Here is an 18,950-nt window from a genome sequence, read left to right as displayed (position 1 = left end):
GAAGGAGGGAGAACATGAGCAAGGAAGTCAGGACCACGAGGGGTGCACCCACCCATTGTGACAGTGGAACTGATCTATTGGGAGCTCACCAAGGCCAACGGGACTGGGACTGAATAAGCATGGGATGAAACCGGACTTTCTGAACATGGCGGACAATGAAGGCTGATGAGAAGCCAAGGACAATGGCACTAGGTTTCGATCCTAATACATGAACTGGCTTTGTAGGAGCCTAGCCCGTTTGGATGCTCACCCTCCTGGAACTGGATAGAAGTGGGAGGACCTTGGACTTCCCGCAGGGCAGGGAATCTGGACTGCTCTTCATTCTAGAGAGGGAGGGGGAATGGAGTGGGGGGGAGGGGGAGAGGGGAAAGGGGGGGGGGGGAGGGGGCGATGTGTGGGAGGAGAGGGAGGGAAATGGGAAATGGGGAGGAGGCGGAAATTTTTTTTTCAACAACTAAAAAAAATAAGCAAGAAAATAAACAAACAAACAAAAAAAGACTGTATGTTGCAACTTAGTAGGAGGAAAAGGGTCCCAAGAGCCGGTGGTAACTGAATTAGAGACACCCCTACTAGCACTGTTAGGAGTCCCGCAAAAACTCCAAGATAACATAAGCAGAGGACCTAGTTCAGGAACAAACAGGGCCTGTGACTGGTGCTTCAGTCTCTGTGAGCCCTGCTTAGTTGATTCAGTGGGCTGTGTTCTTACGGTACCCTCCATCCCTCTGGCTCTAACAGTCCTTCCTCTCTTTTCTGAGGGTTTCGAAAGCTCATCTAATGTTTGGCTGTGGGTTTTCGATCTGTTCCAATCATACCAGGAAAAAAGACATATTTCTTTTCTTCTCTGAGATACAAATAAAGTATAAGACAGTAATCAAGCTAACAGCTATATGAATGAACTACTGTGTTCTGGAGAAGATAGTTTGGACCTGAGGCTAAAATGTTCTGTTTATTTTTTCCTCTCATATAGGGCCCTGTAATGCATATTAGAATCTTTAGGCCTTCCAATAATTCAGTAATACAGTCAGCCTTATTTTAGCATTCTGTATGTATGTATCATGTCATATGTATGTTATGAGTTTGGGCAGCCACATTAATTCAGTGTTTTGGATGAATAAGGACTAGTGAAAAGAAGCCTTCATAGTATCACCAATTCAAGCACTTAAATGCTCATCGTGTAGAAAAAAAATCTAATGACAGGAGGGGATAGGGAACAACAGTGTGCTATAGAAGTCCCTAATATTATATGTCTTTTAGATACTTTGCTATATGCATTATGTGTTAAAATTCTAATGAGTTCTCATTTTAAAAATATGAGTCTCACCACTACTACACAGAGAGGACCAGAAGATGCATGAGCATCCACCCAGCGGGACACCCCACTCTCTAGGCCCTCCATACTGGGGCAAAATCCCGGGCCCCTCCCCCACCTGCCTCTGCTTATCTAGCCAGTCAGCAGGCCAGTTTAGGTAGCCTGGTAGGTAGGCTGCTCCAACACTTCCACCCCATCCATAGGACTCTGCAAGCTACAAGTCCCACTCTGCCCCCAAGTCCTCCTCTGCCCCCACTCTGCAACCTCAGAGGAACTCTGGAACATAAGCTGCAACTACAAAGAGAGGAACTCTGAAGCACAAGCTGTGACTGCGCAGAGTGGACCAATAGAGTGAACCATGAAAGCAGAGCAAGAGAGAAGGTGAAGAGATCTCAGTGGCTCCCTGAGACACAGAGAGTGACAGTACAGAGCAGACCAAGAACAGTTCCTAAAGACACAGAAAGCCACTGCAAGAATCGAACCAAGAGGCAAAGACACTGTTGGCACTAATTAGAGGAAGAGATTGGTAGGTGCCAATGCAAGAATTCATTCAAAAACTTTAAAAAAATGTGCGTCTTAAAATTTACATTATTTTCCAATTTATTCAAATATCAAGGAATACAGAGGCATTGCTTTTACTGGTGAAAATATTCGATTTCAGGCTTGAGAGACAGCTCAGAGATAAGAGTACTGACTACTCTTGCAGAGAACCTGGGTTCATTTCCCAGCACCCATACAGTGGCTATAGCCAGCTGTAACCTTGTTCCAGGGAATATGATGCCCTATTCTGACATCCACAGGTATCAGGCACACCCATGGGTAAAACATTCATGCTGCAATAAAAATTTTAAACAATATAAAATTTTAAGAAGAAAATGCCAAATTTCCAAAATTCAAATGTAGTGAATTCTAAGTTTAGTGAAACTTTCCTTAGTTATTGAAAACATACCTGAAAGATGAAATGTCAATAAATCTCTATCCTTCTCAGTAATAATCTGTCTTAAAACAACCCATGCTTCTTTATTATGGGGGAAAAACACATAACAAAATTTACCCTAAAATTTACAGTGTTAACTATTTGTACATTATTGTTCAATGGATCTCTAAAACATTATCTTTCTGCAATCCCATCTTCATATTTTCCTCCAGACCTTAAGCCCTCATTTTGTTTCTATTTTCTACCCCTCATATTAGTTCAAACATAGGGTGCTCATCTCTTTGTGATTGCTTATTTTACATAGCATAATGTTCTAAAAGTTCATCCATTTGCACCAAGTGTGTGTCACAGTTTCCTTCCTTTTGAAGCCTGAATAGTATCCATTGGATAGATAGATAGATAGATAGATAGATAGATAGATAGATAGATAGATAGATAGATAGATAGATAGATATTCACTGTATTTTATTTACTCATTTATGTATGCAGGGACATTGAGCTTTTTCCATGCCTTAGATAAAGTGAATAGTGTACAAGGGTGCAAATACGTTTTAAATACCTTGCTTAAGTTATTTCAGGCATACAGAAGTGGGTTTGCTAGATTATCAGATCATCTACTTAAACAGTCTTAGAAACTTGAGCAAACAATAGTATTTTTTATAAATATTTGCAAATGTATGGTTAGGGTTTTAGTATTTATTAATGTCATACATCATCTTATAAACCATAATCCTCTCTTGTAGTTACACTTTTAAATCTTTGATATACAAATAAAATTCATCTCATATGTATAGAATTCTTCCAGCACCACCACAGACAAGAGACAGAATGGGATCACCTATGAGAATTCCACATCATCTGCCCTTTATTAAATATGGTTTCTATTATCCCCTCTATTATATGGCCAGTATGTCATCTACAGGACCTTGTGACATCTAACTTATTCTCTCTATTTAACTATTTCACTTTTGGAGGTGATTACCTCAACTTTACTTTTTATACTTTGTACTCTGTTTTTTGCTTGAGGTTTAAGTTCTAGGGATTCTTATTTATACTCTTTTTCATCATGCTACTGTAAAAGAGCATTCTCTTTTAGTTTAATATTTGCAATACCTTTTATTTTAGTATTTAAAGTATCATCATTTAAAGTTCTTTTTCCCACATTCTATTCTCTCTTCCCAGTAGGCTTCTTACTCTACTTGCTGTGGCTTCTACATTTTTAGAAGTTTTCGTCAGGAGGTTTATAATCTTGAGTTGCCTGTTTATATTTAAGAATTCCTTGCTCATATTCTTCCTCTTTCTGCTCCTCATTTGGACCTTTAAAATGGTGAATAAAAATGAATAGGAAGAAAATGTTCTCAACATAAATATATAAATATATTTTTATAAAGAGTTTGGTTTTTCTGGAAAGAAAAGAAATGGAGTTTTTCATGGGGATTGTGTTGCATCTGTAAATTGCTTTCATAAGGCCAGTAATTTTTACAATATTAATATGTGTGCATGGAATGTCTTTCCATCTTTTGGAGTAATCTTTAATTTCTTTATTCAATTTTTATATAAATCTTTATTTCCTTAGTTAAATTTACTCCAAGGTATTTTGTGACAATATTGTGAATGAAAACACTTCTGGAAGCTTCATTCCAACTGTACAACTTTTATGCTACTGGTAGGTGAAATGCAGACTACAGAGGTGAAGTACATTCTCACCCTGCTGTTACCCTTGAAAGTCATAGCTCACCTTAAAGGTCTGACTACTTGAGGGACAGAGGTACAGATGCTATGGCAATTACCCACAACTTTATGATTGGATCTAAGGCCTGCTCCTTGAGATGGAGCCAAACTTGACAAAGACCAAGAATCTGTGTCTAGCTTGGTCATAATCCAATTATTCTGTTAAATACAGATAGTATTTAAAAAATCCTGATGAATTTATTGCTGTTTCTATAGATCAGTGCATCATTCAATCCTCATCAAAGAAGCTTCTCCTTGCATAGATGGCATCTAACACAGAGACACCTGAACTGGACAACATGCAAAGAGGTAGAGACTACAAAAGGCTCATCCTCAGAGGTGAAATACGTATTATATACCACTTCCACCCTAGACTTAGTGATCTCTTTGGGAGACTTGGCACAAAGACTGTGAGAGCCAGAGATAGTAGATAAGCAAAGAAACTGTTTTCTGGACACAACATGGCAATTGATCATATAAACTCAGCAACTATGACAGCATGTAAAACCCTTGTGCAGTCTAGAAAAAGACCTAAGTATAAATGGGGTGATAGTGGACACAAAGTCTCACCACTTCGTTTTTATATCAAGCTTTCTCTCCTCAAGTTAATCTTGTACACCTAATCCAATGGGACCATTTAATCTCTCTAGAGGAAAACCATTCTTTTCACTGAATCAGAAACAGAGCTGTCTGGCTGTCTGAAGTGACTGAATAAGATGATCTAGAGTTGCAATTGACTTTTAAACCAATAAATACTATTTACTTTGACAACCTAACCCTTGGGGGTACCCAATAGTTTTCTTTTTTTCGTATTTTTTTTTTTATCAAAATGGTTCATTATACAGTAGACTGTTCTCAGCATTGCCTACTGACAGACTACAATTCTGTTTCCTTAGCAGATCAGGGCACTTAGCGTTTTCCTTCTGTTTCTGTTAAAATATTCTGTCCTTTTTTTTTTCATTTCCTATTCTCCCTTCTCCCCTACTCATTTATTCTTTGGTGTTCAAAAAGGTTTGGATGTTTTTATTTTTTAAATACTCCTAATACTATTTTTGGAGAAAAAAGAAGACATATCAAAGTGTCTGACTACTTTATGTTTAAAATGTTTTCAGAGAAACACATCAACCAAGCTAACATTTATCCTCATCATGATTACTCTATCACTAATAGTTATTCTGCTGCTATTATTATTCACTATAATTGCTGACATATTTCTATACTCTCCAGGTCATATACAACATTTCACTAAGCTTGGAATGTTTTCTTTTGGTTGTCCTAATACATACTTTAGAGTCCTACAATTAATAAAGCTTAATGAATTTACTTATTTATTTCTAATCACTTAACACATGTCAGAATCTGTGCTGAATTAAAAGACACAATTGCGATCAAAGATTTATAGTTAAAGGGAGAAGATAGGTGTATTTTTTAAAAAAATGTCAAGTATGTAAACATTATACTGGAACCTGGATGAGCAGTATAAATGCTCCCGTGATTAGCATAGAAAAGTCTATATCAAATTTCTCTAAAACAAAGTTCTTTTATCCAAATATTTACCGCAGTGAGTAAATATTTGTGGCATGAGTATTCACTGCATTAAATGACCCCACTAGATTGTCCTTGGTTAGGAAATGTCAAACACAAAGCCAAAACTAAATCAGATTACCTACCAATAACACAGTCACATTGGGGACAAGCAGGAGGTCTCTTAAGATATGAAATCTGGGACTTCTGAGTGCTTGTGGGAAGACTGAGTAATGCTCTCATATGCAATTTTGATAGAGAATTTTATTAAAATCCCTTATTTTGCTTCTACACCCTACTGTGTCAACTAACTACTAAATCTACTCAGGAATTTAATTTTCATTCCCAAAGTCTCAAAGGAGCTGAGTTCTTAAAACGACTTCAAAATACGAGAGCTGCTCTTCTGTTCTTTATTTTATTTTTACCCAGGAATGAGGAGATCAGGAGAAAATATTATGTTCTTAGTTTGAAAATCATACTGTAATGCTCAAGACTCTATGCTCTAGGGTTCTAACAAACCTTGCCTGCGATGGTCTAATTTACTCCAATAGCCTAAAGATGAACTGGGCTATTATGACTATTCAAGTATATTATATTCTTTATGCCTCATACTGTGCATCTCTCTTTTGGGGACACTCTACTTCTTCCACATCCACATATACACATAGAGATTCAAGTAGAGATTCATGAGAGAGAACATTCAGCATTTATCTTTCAGTCTGTCTCTTTTCACATAACATGATTATCTCTAGCTCCTTCCACTTTCTTTCAAATGGCCTGATTTTGTTCTTTATGGATAATAAATCATCACTGTTTATATATACCAGATTTTACTTGTCAATTCTTCCGTTAACAAACATATAAACTAATTCCATCCATGATATCCATGCATAAAAATGCCATGTTGAAACCCATAATCATGTACAATGAATATATTCTAGTAATATAAACAAAATCAACTTGTCAAATACCAAAAAGAATATTAATAATTTGCACACTACATGCCACAAACTATTACAAGTACTCTATGTATCTTAAGTCATTTAATATTTACAATACTTTGAGCTACATACCACCACTATCCCTTGGTTATGAATAAAGAAAGACTGACGATCATGCAGCTGACTAACAATATAAAAGTTTGAACTGAAAGGCTGACTTGATACTTAACCACAGCCTCTTACATTACCCCAGCTATTAAAACCAGAGTCAATTTGTAGATCAGCCCTGTATTTCTCTAATTGAAGGCTTTAATACAAGATACCAAGCACTTTGGAGTCACTTCTGGGCAAATTGCCCAGTTTGGGACTGGAAAATAGGGGATTTGCATCTGTTCTACCCACCTCTCTGCTATTTTCAGCCCACTTGTTGATATAAAACAGAAGAGAGTAACACCAACTGTCCACCAGCCAGAAGCTAACACCTGCTTCCATTACAGCTTCTCCAATCCCCTTCCTCAGAGTCTGAGGTGACTGATCACTCTCTAGCACTTTTCATCAGATCTTGGCTTTTCCAGCCAAGTGAGGCAGTGGACAATTATAATCGTAGCAATTGGGAGACTGAATCAAAAGAGTAACAAATTTCAGCTATTCTAGCTACATAAAAAGTCTGGCAAGTCTACACTACACAGGGAGATCCTGTCTCGAAATTTTAAAGTTCTTAGAATTTTCAGTCTAAGGTGTACGGACAGATACTTTTTGTTCCAAATATAGCTCAAAATGTCTAGTTTCTCCCATACTTGCTACTCTTTATCTCAAATGTTTAACCCTAAGAAGAAAAACTCTTTTCCATAATACACATCCTACTAAATTATTCATTCCTCCCCTAGAATTATATCCACAGCCCTATTTTAAAGATGAGTCTCAGGGTTTCCACCACAGCTTCTTGCCAGGAATTAGGTTGAACTCAACTCTTAAATTAAGTTCACGCTGATTTATAAATCTAGAACTAATTTTTTTGAGACAGCGTTTTTCTATATAATTCAATCTGGCCTTGAATTATCAATATTCTTGTCTATCAATAAAACTGCACCATGCATAATGATTAATCTAACACTAAATATACCTTTGATTTCTCTAATAGTATGTCAAGTACATGGGAGGAAAGAAGTAATATGTAACTCATACTAGAGTTCACTAGTTTACAGATTAAGTTAAAATTAATTGTAACAAACCAGTTTTAAGAGTCAACCCAAAATATCTGAGTTAATGTGTATTCATTTTCTCATTCATGCCTGAAAGCAATAATTTTTTCTTTTCTGTATTTCACAGAACACTAAATATAATATCCTACAAATGAGGAGCTTTCTTATAATATTTCCTCCATAAAAGAATTATCAAAACAATTATTTATGAATAGTCTATCTTTAGAGATCTTTATGATGTATAATGACATCATTTTTAATTAGTGCAGATACAGGTAACCTTGGTAAAGAAGATCTCTTGTTCCTGGGAAGATTCATAAGGAACTCCACTGTTCAAAGTTCAAAATCATCTTGCTGAAGAGGAAGAATGGAGGGCATTCCGTTTAAATGTCTGCTGCATTCTGCATTCCAATTAAATGTCTGCATTTTACTTTTCAGTGCAATGAATTTTGACACAGTAACAGGAATATTTTCCTCATTTGTAAAAGCAATGGCAATTTAGAGACAATTTTTCATATAATAAAATTAATGATATTTAAGTATCACTAAAAGAACATAACCAAATACTTTATGATTGGTTCTTCTAAAAGGTCATAACTACAGTGAAACATTAGCAAAATTCTGTGGAAACCAAGGCCTAGAGGAATCCTGAAGTCATGCCAAGAAACAGAACGTACTCCTAGTGACTAATACACGCAAGTGCTGGAAATAAATTCTAACAGATTAAACAGGTTTTGTAGCAACTAAAAGGTATACTCAAATCATTCTAAAAATTAATCAAGCTTAAAAATATGGCAATCTTCCCAACTAATAAGAATGTAAGCTGCTAAGTAGCCAGAATAACATATAAATTATATCCAATGTCAGTAGGAAGAATTTTTAAATGTGTTTTTAATTAAAAAGAAAAAAAAACAGCTTCAACTGAATTTATTCACTGTTTCAGACTTTTTCCAATGTATTCATTTTTAATACTACATTTTCCTTCTGATGAGGTTATGTAAATAATAATCCTTGCTACAGGATTGTGAGGTCAACACTGTTCTCTTGAGAAATTTTTAACATTCATATTCTTTTGGTAACAAATTTAACATATTTGATAGTTCCCTAAAACTGACTCAGAAATGAATAAAAATAAAAACAAATTAAATACAGCTCTTTAAAAATCTGAGTGTTAGGCATATAAATCTGTTGAGAATACAATTCTGAGGAAAGCCTAAACTAAATAAATTTTAACTTGAGAGGTTAGATATAGATACAGTTATAGATGTAGATAGAGATGAAAAATAGCAGAGTTTCAACACAAGGCAAATTCATAAATTCTATGTTCTAAGGCTTTCTACAATTTATAGTTAATGAGTTTAATGGAGTAAATTGAAAATGAAAGTAAGGAAACACTGAATCTCTCTGGGTCAAACAAAAACTCTTCAAGACGCTTAGAAGCCACAAGCCTCCTTTATGTAAAACAAATTCACAGTCAGCTTTCAGATGTGGTTAATGTCTTAGCAGAGATGTACATTAAAATCTCCATGAGTATCACCAGATCCAGGAAATGATTAAAAATGGCTTTTAGATAGTCTAGAGAATAACTAAATCTCATAAATTAGCTTACAGCCTGTATAAACGTTCTTCAGCTCAGCGAATTTCATTGCTGTTTGCCTCACTCCTATCAATGCTAGCAGCATTGATTACTGTGGTTAATCAGATAACAACCATTTTGTAATACATCAGTATTTATGGGCAGATGGTTATGATTACCAGTTGATTCATTTATGTTATTTTTATCATTTAAAGTAAAATACACAGCCTGAATATAATCAGGATTAATCTAGAAAAAACTCGAAAGAGCCATAAACCCTGTTCCTAATCACATAAAGTATATTCTCCTTTACTCCTCATCTCTATCCCAAAAAAGACTAAAGCAAAACCAAGTCATATACACATGCAAACACTTCTTAATCCATATTTTACCCATTATTATAATCATTACCTATTCAAATTTCCAAATGAAAAATTAGTCAATAAGCAATTGTGTTGATTAACATATTCCAAATTCCTAAGATCTGGACAACCGTGCATATGCAAAATAGCGTCGCAATTCACAAGACCATACCTGATGACTGAGAGACTGTAAGTGCTCACTGCTTCCAGGCTGCATGACCTTTCTATTTCCTGTCTTACAAAGAATAAGCTCAGCTGTCTCTAGCTTTCAGCATTTCCAAGGTTAGTGAAGAAAGCAAACAGCAGATCTGTCCATCAGAATCTATTTAAACCATCATCAAGATATCGGCTCTCACGCACTGTTCATCGTCTCCTCTGTGCAGTTTCCTACACTGCATGCTGAGAGATGCTGACACAGTGGTGTTTGCTGTCTGGAAACACTCAGCTTACTGCTTGGAGCAATTCTGCACCATCCCAACTCAGGCACAGCGTCAGGTTCCCACTTCTGCTACTACACAGATGCACATTCAGAGAGAGGTTTATTTCTTATCAGTATTTAAAAATAAGTAACGCTTTATTTAATTAAGTATTCAATGTGCCTGTTGCAAATACCATGTCAAACTATGTTAACTATTAGGCAGCTTTCTCCACATATAACTAAGCTGTAGTATTATGATGTAATAGGTAAATTTGTAATCTCTTTTCAAGAAAACTTCCTTCCAAAGCATCAAAATTAGAAGAATCTAAAAGTGGAAAATTCATGAAATAGTAGATAGCTGTGAACAATATAAACATGTGCATGCAATTTACATTTATTACCAGGAATCTTTAATATTTATTCTTCAGAACAACATAATCCAATTAAAAACATCTTCTGTTTTTGATTCGTCTTATACAGAGCTAAGAATGCAAAAATCAATACACTATCATCAAGTCATAAGACTAGATGGTTCTTTAGCAAAGAAGCCTATGTAAAAGGTATAAAAGGTATAAGCAGTATAAAATATCATGGTACCCTATTACTCAAGACACTAGGAAGGCCTTTGTTCACCACTGCACAGCAGTTTAGGGAATTGTATGACTGATGAAGTACTCTGGAAATAAAGGGCTCCAGATTACAGTTGGAAGTTTTGTGCCTTCACCCTGTGATTAAATAGCATTTGTGGATAAAGAAAAAAAAAAGACTAAGACCAAAATCAAATTAAGTAAATTCAATATTAGAGCCCAAAGTATAGGCCCTTATGTTAAAATAGCCCCCACATTCAGTACATGCTGAATTAATAATGATACAACACTTTATTTATATTCCTGTGAACTAAGCTACTGAAATTTCCTAATAGCTAATGTAATGCACAAAAGGTGCCTTAGAAAAACATAGACTGAAAACAAATCAGTAAATGTTCCTTGTCCTACTCACATTTGATGGGATATGTTCCAAAATATATCCATGCACATATATACACACATTTAATCATGCAAAGCAGTCAAAATGAGTCTAAATAAATTTATCATTTCAGAGGCAGAAAAGACAAAGGTTTGAAGACTGGTGGGAAATCTATTACGGTGAGATCTGAAGGTTCAGGGTGCATGTGATCAAGATATATTGCATACACATGTGAAATTGTCTAAGAATTAAAAAAATTTAAAACACTATTTAAGAAAAAGAAACCTGGGACCAGTGAGACAGTTTGGTGAGTAAAGGCATTTGCTGCCAAATCTACCGACCTGAGTTTAATCCACAGGGCCCATAAAGTGTGAGAAGAGAACCCCAGCAACTAGTCCTCTGACCTTCACATCCATGCCATGGCATATGCTCCCTCCCAACACACAAAATAAAATGGGAACACATAAGGAGACATACAGGCAGACGTTATGCAGGGAGTGAGAAACTTAGGAACACGCAGCCTGAAATGGGATGTCCCCATCAAATCCCTCTCCTTAGGTCTCAGAGAAACCTGCAGAAGATGAGCCACAAGGAGTGTAAGAGAGGACCAGAGGACACCCAAAAAGCAAGACCTTGTAAACCACCCTAATCAAAAGTCATATGAACTCACAGAAACTGAAGCAGCACCAGGCTGCACCAGGCCTTTGCATAGACATTAAAGTTTCCAGTTTAGTGTTTTTCTGAAATTCCTAGGGTTGGAATGTGTGGATCTCTAATTCTTTGCCTTCTCTTGGTTTCTTTTCCTTCTTCTTGCTTTGACCAATACCGATGTGCTAGTTTTTGACTAAATTTTATTATATTATATTACATTATATATATATATGTATTATATTTTATTTATTATTATCCCTTAGATGTCTGTTTACTAATGAAAGATAGAAAAGGTGTGTATCTGAATGGAAGGGGAGGAAAGGGGAGGAGGAACTGGGAGGAGTAGAAGGAAGGGAAAACATAATCAGAATATATTATGTAGAAAAAAATCTGTTTTCAATAAAAGTAAAGAAATAAAAAATTTAAAAAGTAAATTAAAAAGTAGTGGACTTTAGATATTGCTGCTATTAATATTTATGGATTGATTAGAGAGTCTTAACTCACCTTTCTATCCACACCCCCCTCCAGAAAGAGGGTATTGGGAGGTGGTATTGGGAGGGGGAAGGTGGCTGAATGTGATCAAAAAGCATTGGACAGAGACCCACAGCCAAAACAGGCAAGGCTCAGGGAACCCCACAGGAGAGGGGGAGGATGGAATGCAGGAGATAGGGGTCGAGGACACCATGAGAACACGGCACACAGAATCAACTAAGCATGGCTCATGGGGGCTCACAGAGACTGAAGCAGCACTCATGGAGGCTGCATGGGTCTGCTTTAGTCATTTAGCTTGGGGTTTTTGCAGAACTCCTTACACTGAGAGTTGGGATATGTCTGACTCTTCTCCCTACTTTTGGAACCCTTTTCATGGTACTAGGTTGCCTCCTCCAGCTTTGATAGGACGGTTTGTTCCCAGTCTTCATGCATCCTGTGATGCTGAGTTCAGCTGATATCTCCGGGAGGACTGATCGTTTCTGAAGGAAAACACAGAATCAGTGGATCTGATAGAGAAGGACTTAAGGGGGGGGTGCACTGGAAGAGTGGGGAGGGAGAGACTATGGCTGGGATATATTGCATGAAAAAAAAATAAATTAAAAAGAAAAAGCAAACCCAATATAAGCGACAAAAAATTAAATGGAAGTCTTGAGGAGGAATATTTGGCTTAAATTCCCTGTGTCTTCCTGTATGTGCATAATTGAATAAAGTTATTAAATGAATACACTGGAAATAAGCATGTCCATCAACCTTTTATTATTCTCTTGAAGAAAAATGAAATAATATATATTATTAAATTTTCCTCAGTAATTTTCTGCCAACATACTTGATACTTTCTATAATATTAAAACCTGGAGACATACCTCTTAATCTATTATCTAATAATAAAACATTTTAAATAAAAAATCATTTATTTGTTGTGGATGCCCAAAAATGTGAGCCTGTTTCTACCTTGTCTGTTGGTCAGAGAGTTCAGAGGTTGCTAATTATTGTTGAAAACAACAAGAGCTACACAACCTGATCCAGGATATGGTTTCTTGGTTCTTTTCATGTTAAGATGCCCATACAGCTAGATCCACTCCACCCTGACAGATGGTCAGGATATGCAAGCATCCATCTGCTCCTTCTTTTGTAATAAGATGTTACCTGGGGAGTGACTACTTTCGGGGTACTTGGTGTAGTGTGGGTCCACTGCCTAAGCAACAGAATGCTAATGACTTGGTGACTCAAAGTGCTGAAGCAATTAACTGTTTGAGTAGTCCTTTGTGTCATGTTAAAGAAGTCTTTTGTTGCCTTCTTCCCCCTTTTGTATTGGGGTATAAAAGCATATGGAAAACTAAACATGGATGTTGTCAGTATTAACTGAAACTATCTCCTGATACTATTCTGTTTTCTGTCTTATTATTTTTATTCGTGTCTTCATCATCTTCACTATTTTTCTGATCCCCACACCCTTACCCTGGCAAAAGGTATTTTTGTTGAGGCTGGTCCCCTACAATTTGTTGTCCATTTTTAGATCCATATAATAGTAAGTTAATATGACTAACCAACTAAACTCTAAGAAAGCTGGGGCCTTGAGGCCTAGATCAGTGATTAGGATCATCATTGTGCTTCTAGAGGACTTGAGTTCAGTCCTCAGCACCAACAACAAGCATTTACAGCTCCTAGAAATCCAGTGCCCTCTTTGGTTTTATAGGTACACTCACACATGTGCACATATGCATATGCACATAAAGCAATAAAAATAAACCTTAAAATAAAGTACATCTGTTATTTTGTCTTCTTTTTTTTTCAGAGCTGCAGACCAAACCCAGAGCTTTGAGGTTCCTAAGCAAGTGCTTTACCTCTGAGCGAAATCCCAAATCCCTAAAAATGAAATATATCTTTATGCCACTATAGTGCTGCTAAAAATTATTTATACAATATACTACTCTTAGCATTATCATTGCAGTACAGTTATCATAGAAAAGCGGGCTGTTAATACACTTTTTCTGGCAAATATTTCATAAAAGATATGAAGAGTAGACAAAACATTGCAGAATAGAAAAGCAGAAGGGTTGATTTAGTTCTTCAGTTCTGATATAACAAATTAGAATGGGTGCTATGTAAACAGAAGAAGTATATATCACACAGCTCTGGAGGCTAAGAAATCCAAGATCAAGTGGTCAGTTGGTTCAGTGTCTAGTGAAGTTTTTCTTTTCTCTAAAACTTTACATGCAAGAATGGTAACTTTCTGTGACTTTTTTTCCCCCACAAGGGAATAAATGTGATTCTAAAAGGCATGGCTATCACATTAGTGAGTTACCATCATGCTGGTGGTTGGGTTCTCAACAGATGAACTTGAGGGAGGTAATGAACATTGTGACTCTAGCAAGGTAAGGAGTACACACTGAAGGTGACATTGATTTTTTGATCTGTCAAACACAAGACCACCCAATCCTAAACGTTGAGCATCCTTAAAAGAGCATACATTTTAGAACTACCACATTTTTGTGATTTTATTTCTTTTACCAGGAATTCCAACCTCTCATTTCACACATGAAGTAATTAAAATGTAGAGAAATTGAGTCAGGGCCAGAAATCAGAATCCTGTATCTTTAGTTTCACAGTTAAAGTCATTGCCTTGATATTTTATTTACATTTTTACATTTCATTGTATATGTATATATCTATTATTTATTATGTGTGTGAACGCATGTGCATATATACATACAATGGCCTACACAAAGGTCAGAATACAGCTTGGATCCAAAGGCTAGAAGTGCAGTCTTCAGACTTGAGGCATACCTGTACCCACAGAAGCATCTAGCTGACCCAATATACTAATATTTTTAAAAGTACAGATCAATCCTATCTGTCACAGTAAGATAGCAAAAAATACAAAAATTCTTTAAAATATTCAATCATGTCTAAATTCTGATTTGAAAATTTTGTCTGATGGTACAGCAGTTTGGATTTAAAGTATGGTCTTCTGCCCAGAAATCATGCATTGAGGGTTTGGCAGCAACTGGTGTCACTACTTGGATGTGTTTGTGACTGGAGGAGAAGGTATCAAGTTCTCCAGTGGACTACTAGGAGGTAGAGGCTGCTTCAGGAGTTCACTAGACGTTTCTTTAATGTGTGTAACTGTGCTCATCCCTTTCACATCTGTCCTTTTGCTTCTTGACAGCCATGATATTGGCAACTCCAGACATGTGTTTTGGGCACTGTGATGTCTCTGCTGCGTTGCTTCAGATCCAGAGCCCATGGAATTAGCTAATAGCCAATAGAGGCTGATACCTCTGAAATGACAAGCTAGAACTAATCTTTTCTTCCCGACCCGTGATGTGAAAGCAAAATGGAATAGTATGTGGACTGTATGGGAGGGAAAGGAGAACCAGCAAGCAGGATGTGAGGAGAAATAGAAGACAGTGGGAAGGCCACAAATAAAAGCTAATTCTGTTGACATGTATGTATCTAAATGTCATAATGAAATCCAATTCTTTCTATGCTAATTTAAAAATATAACTAAATAAAATCGTTATCTATTTAATTATTTTCTCAGGTATCTGTCACAGCTAAAAGAAAATTTGAACATTTGAATTTATGCAAAGTTCAACACTGCATTTTTTGGGGAGAAGAAACAGGAAAGGGTTTTTTTTTTTAAAAAAAAAATGACTAAATTGAAATATGCCCAAAAGAGTAATGTCATGCACCTGCTGAATATTAGAAATAAAAAAAAAACTTTTAGGTCGAGTGAGATGGTTCAGCTTGTAAAAATACTCCCTGAAGAAGACTGGAACCCTAGAAATCATATCATGTAAAAGGGAGAAAATTTATTCTAAAAAGTTCATCTCTGACCTCCACAACTATGCCATGGCATACTCATTTACACACATGTGCAAATGCATACATACACACACAATAATAAATTTAAATGAATCAAACAGATAAGACAAAACAATATAATATAATAGATCATAAAATATGTTGTTATGGTTTAAATATGAAATGGTCCTCAAAGCCTCAAGTATGGAAGGCTTCGTCCCCCAGACAGGAATGCTCAGAGGCAGAGTTTTCGGGGAATCATTGGACCACAAGAGCCCTGAACTAGTCAATAACTGAGTTCATAACTTGAAAGGTGACTATGAGGGGATATAGAACCCTAAGACAAAGGCCCTGTGTTAAGTGCCATATCTTGTTCCAGACACCTTCCTTTCTCTTTGGGCTGACTGGCTACAGGAGGCAAACAGCTTTCCTTTCCTGCCCTCATCCTCTGATCTCCACCACCACATGCCAGACAAGTGGGCAAGGACTAAACGCATGTACAAGACAAATCTTTCCTCCTTTGAAGTTGTTTGTCCCATGCATTGTGCCATAGCTTTAAAAATCTGATTTATAAAATATATTCAGTCAAAAACAATATATCTATTTGAGAGCTATATTGGGAGAAAAACCTCAACTATATGAAATGTAAACTGAAAATACAAACAATATATTGTAAAGTATGATATCCTGATGTTAACTTTATAAATATAAAGCTTATAGACTTTATTATTCCTTATAAAAGAAGGAAATTATTTCTGATAATAGTCAAACAAATGCATTTGTTTCTCACATACTCTTTCCACTTAAAAGTATTCCTTAAGTTTCGGGCTTTTTAATACTTCAGTTATATTTCCACTCTAGTTTCATCATAAATAATAAAACGTACTTTTAGTTTATCTTTACTTTTACAAATTAATCTTATGAGGCTTCTATATCAATTACTGTGTATACGATTGAGGTTTTCAGTTTTTTTTTAATTGGGCTAATGTTAATGGAGACTATTTTTGACAGATCAGCTCTCAAGTCAGCCTTGGTGACAGATAAAAACCATAGTACAAAAAAGAATTTTTTTTAATCTTTGTCTTAATAATCATGGTTTAATGCAAACTGATTTTTACAAGCTAAACAAGATGAGGAACTATCTTAACTTTTTATTGTGCATGAAATATAGTTGGTTTTGAAAGCAAAGGTCACCAAAAAATGTAGTATATAACAAAAACATCTGGAAAAAAGATCTGTGAAAACATCTGTGAAGAAACTGACAATTGTTATGAAAATGATAATTATTACAATAAATAATCACTGCTTCTGATGAGTCAGGTGGACTAGAGCATAAATATCAGTTCGTATAAAGTGCCCGTGTCCATAAAAATATTTCACCTGTCTCCTACATAAAATGGTAATGTTTCAATACTCTTAAAACAACAAACTGCAATAATGACTCATGTCTTTTTTAACTCAAGATTTTAATAGATTCTAATTTTTCTAATTTCATCACCATTCTGCTAGTTCCCTTAGTAAAACTGTAGTGTGTCAAACCATAAAGAAAATAAAAAATCTTACAATTTTCTAGGTGATATTGCCACTACACTTGAATGACGTTTTATACTTCACAGATATACACACAAGAAAACCAATAGATCAAAAAGCTAGAAAATCAATAAAAAATTTCATATACAGAAATAACTATTACTAATATTTTATTTCTAATGTTTAATTAATATTTACTAAAATTATAGTGAATTCTTCTCTCCTAAAAATACATTTCCCCAGGTCAGTATTTTCTACAATATAATATTTAATGCATAAATGGTATTGAATCAATGAGATACTATATTTTCACAACTTCTGTTTTATTTCAACCTTATAAATAATAACACAATCAGCATCATATATATATATATATATATATATATAAAACACTGCTTTATATATTTCCTTCTTCCCTAAAATGAATTCCCATAAAAATACTTACTTGGTCAAAAGAAAAAAAAACATATTTTAAACAATACTGGAGAAAATGTGAACATTTTGGAGGCTTGAGACAAAATGATCAAATTTCCCACCAAAACTCTTGCCATTTGTGTTCTCCAACAAGAATATCTGTTGCCTTATTGTTTTGTCAAATTGGATTATCACATGGTATTTATGTAAAATAATAACTGCAGAGTTAATATAAATGTTTTAAAATAGAAAGGTGGACTTACTTTAAGGCAAGTAGACTTTACTTAAATTAGTAGCTAAGCAAAATAGTGTTATCTTTATTAGTGGTCAATGAACAATAAAATTCTAGGATAAATAAAAATACAGATAAATCACAATGATTGTCCCTCCTTAGTGAAGGAACTCAGGATTGTCAAGCCAAACAATTTCCCTTTGAATTAAAGTTACCAAGCAATAACAAAGAAGATTGATTATAACCCAGTGAGATGGAAGGTGCATGCTTAGTCTTTATTTTTCCCCTGTGACATTTATAGAATGAAATGACCTAGAAAGAGTGAGTCATTCGTTGAAACAGAAAGAAAACAGCCTTAGGAAACCTTTCAAATGTCTGTCAGACAAACCTGATAAGGAACAATGTAATAAGGCTCCACAATATCATGCATATACACAAGGCTTTTAATGTGTAAATTTATTTCACAAAGCACCATTGCAGTGCTGAGAATAGAAAAGGAAATGGCTAAATTTCATGAGCTTTACTGTTTTGTTTATTTTATTTTATTTATTTATTAAAAATTTCCACCTCCTCTCATCCTCCCATTTTCCTCCCTCTCCTCCCACTCCCTCTCTCCCTTGCTCTCCAGTCCTAAGAGAAGTCAGGGTGCCCTGCCCTGTGGGAAGTCCAAGCCCACCCCCTCTCCATCCAGGTCTAGGAAGGTGTGCATCCAAACAGACTAGGCTCCCAAAAAGCCAGTATATGAAGTAGAATCAAAATCCGGTGAGCCGGGCGATGGTGGCGCACGCCTTTAATCCCAGCACTCGGGAGGCAGAGACAGGCGGATCTCTGTGAGTTCGAGACCAGCCTGGTCTACAG

General features: G+C 35.7%; 1 protein-coding gene across 2 annotated transcripts in view; it reads right to left on the bottom strand.

The window, feature by feature from the left end:
- Slc4a10 (solute carrier family 4 member 10) overlaps nucleotides 1-18,950 on the bottom strand; it is a 223,431-nt gene that overhangs the window by 140,201 nt on the left and 64,280 nt on the right. The window contains exon 1 of one of the 2 annotated variants that reach the window (XM_005346463.3): nucleotides 9,755-9,980. The exons of the other annotated variant lie outside the window; for it this stretch is intronic. Coding sequence (XP_005346520.1) covers nucleotides 9,755-9,799 — 45 coding nt within the window. The 5' untranslated portion in view covers nucleotides 9,800-9,980. Of the gene's footprint in view, nucleotides 1-9,754; nucleotides 9,981-18,950 lie in introns of those variants that run through there. 2 annotated transcript variants of the gene reach the window in all.

The sequence above is a fragment of the Microtus ochrogaster genome, chromosome 4, assembly GCF_000317375.1.
Source record: "Microtus ochrogaster isolate Prairie Vole_2 chromosome 4, MicOch1.0, whole genome shotgun sequence".
NCBI lineage: Eukaryota > Metazoa > Chordata > Mammalia > Rodentia > Cricetidae > Microtus > Microtus ochrogaster.
This window is presented reverse-complemented; position numbering and strand designations above follow the sequence as displayed.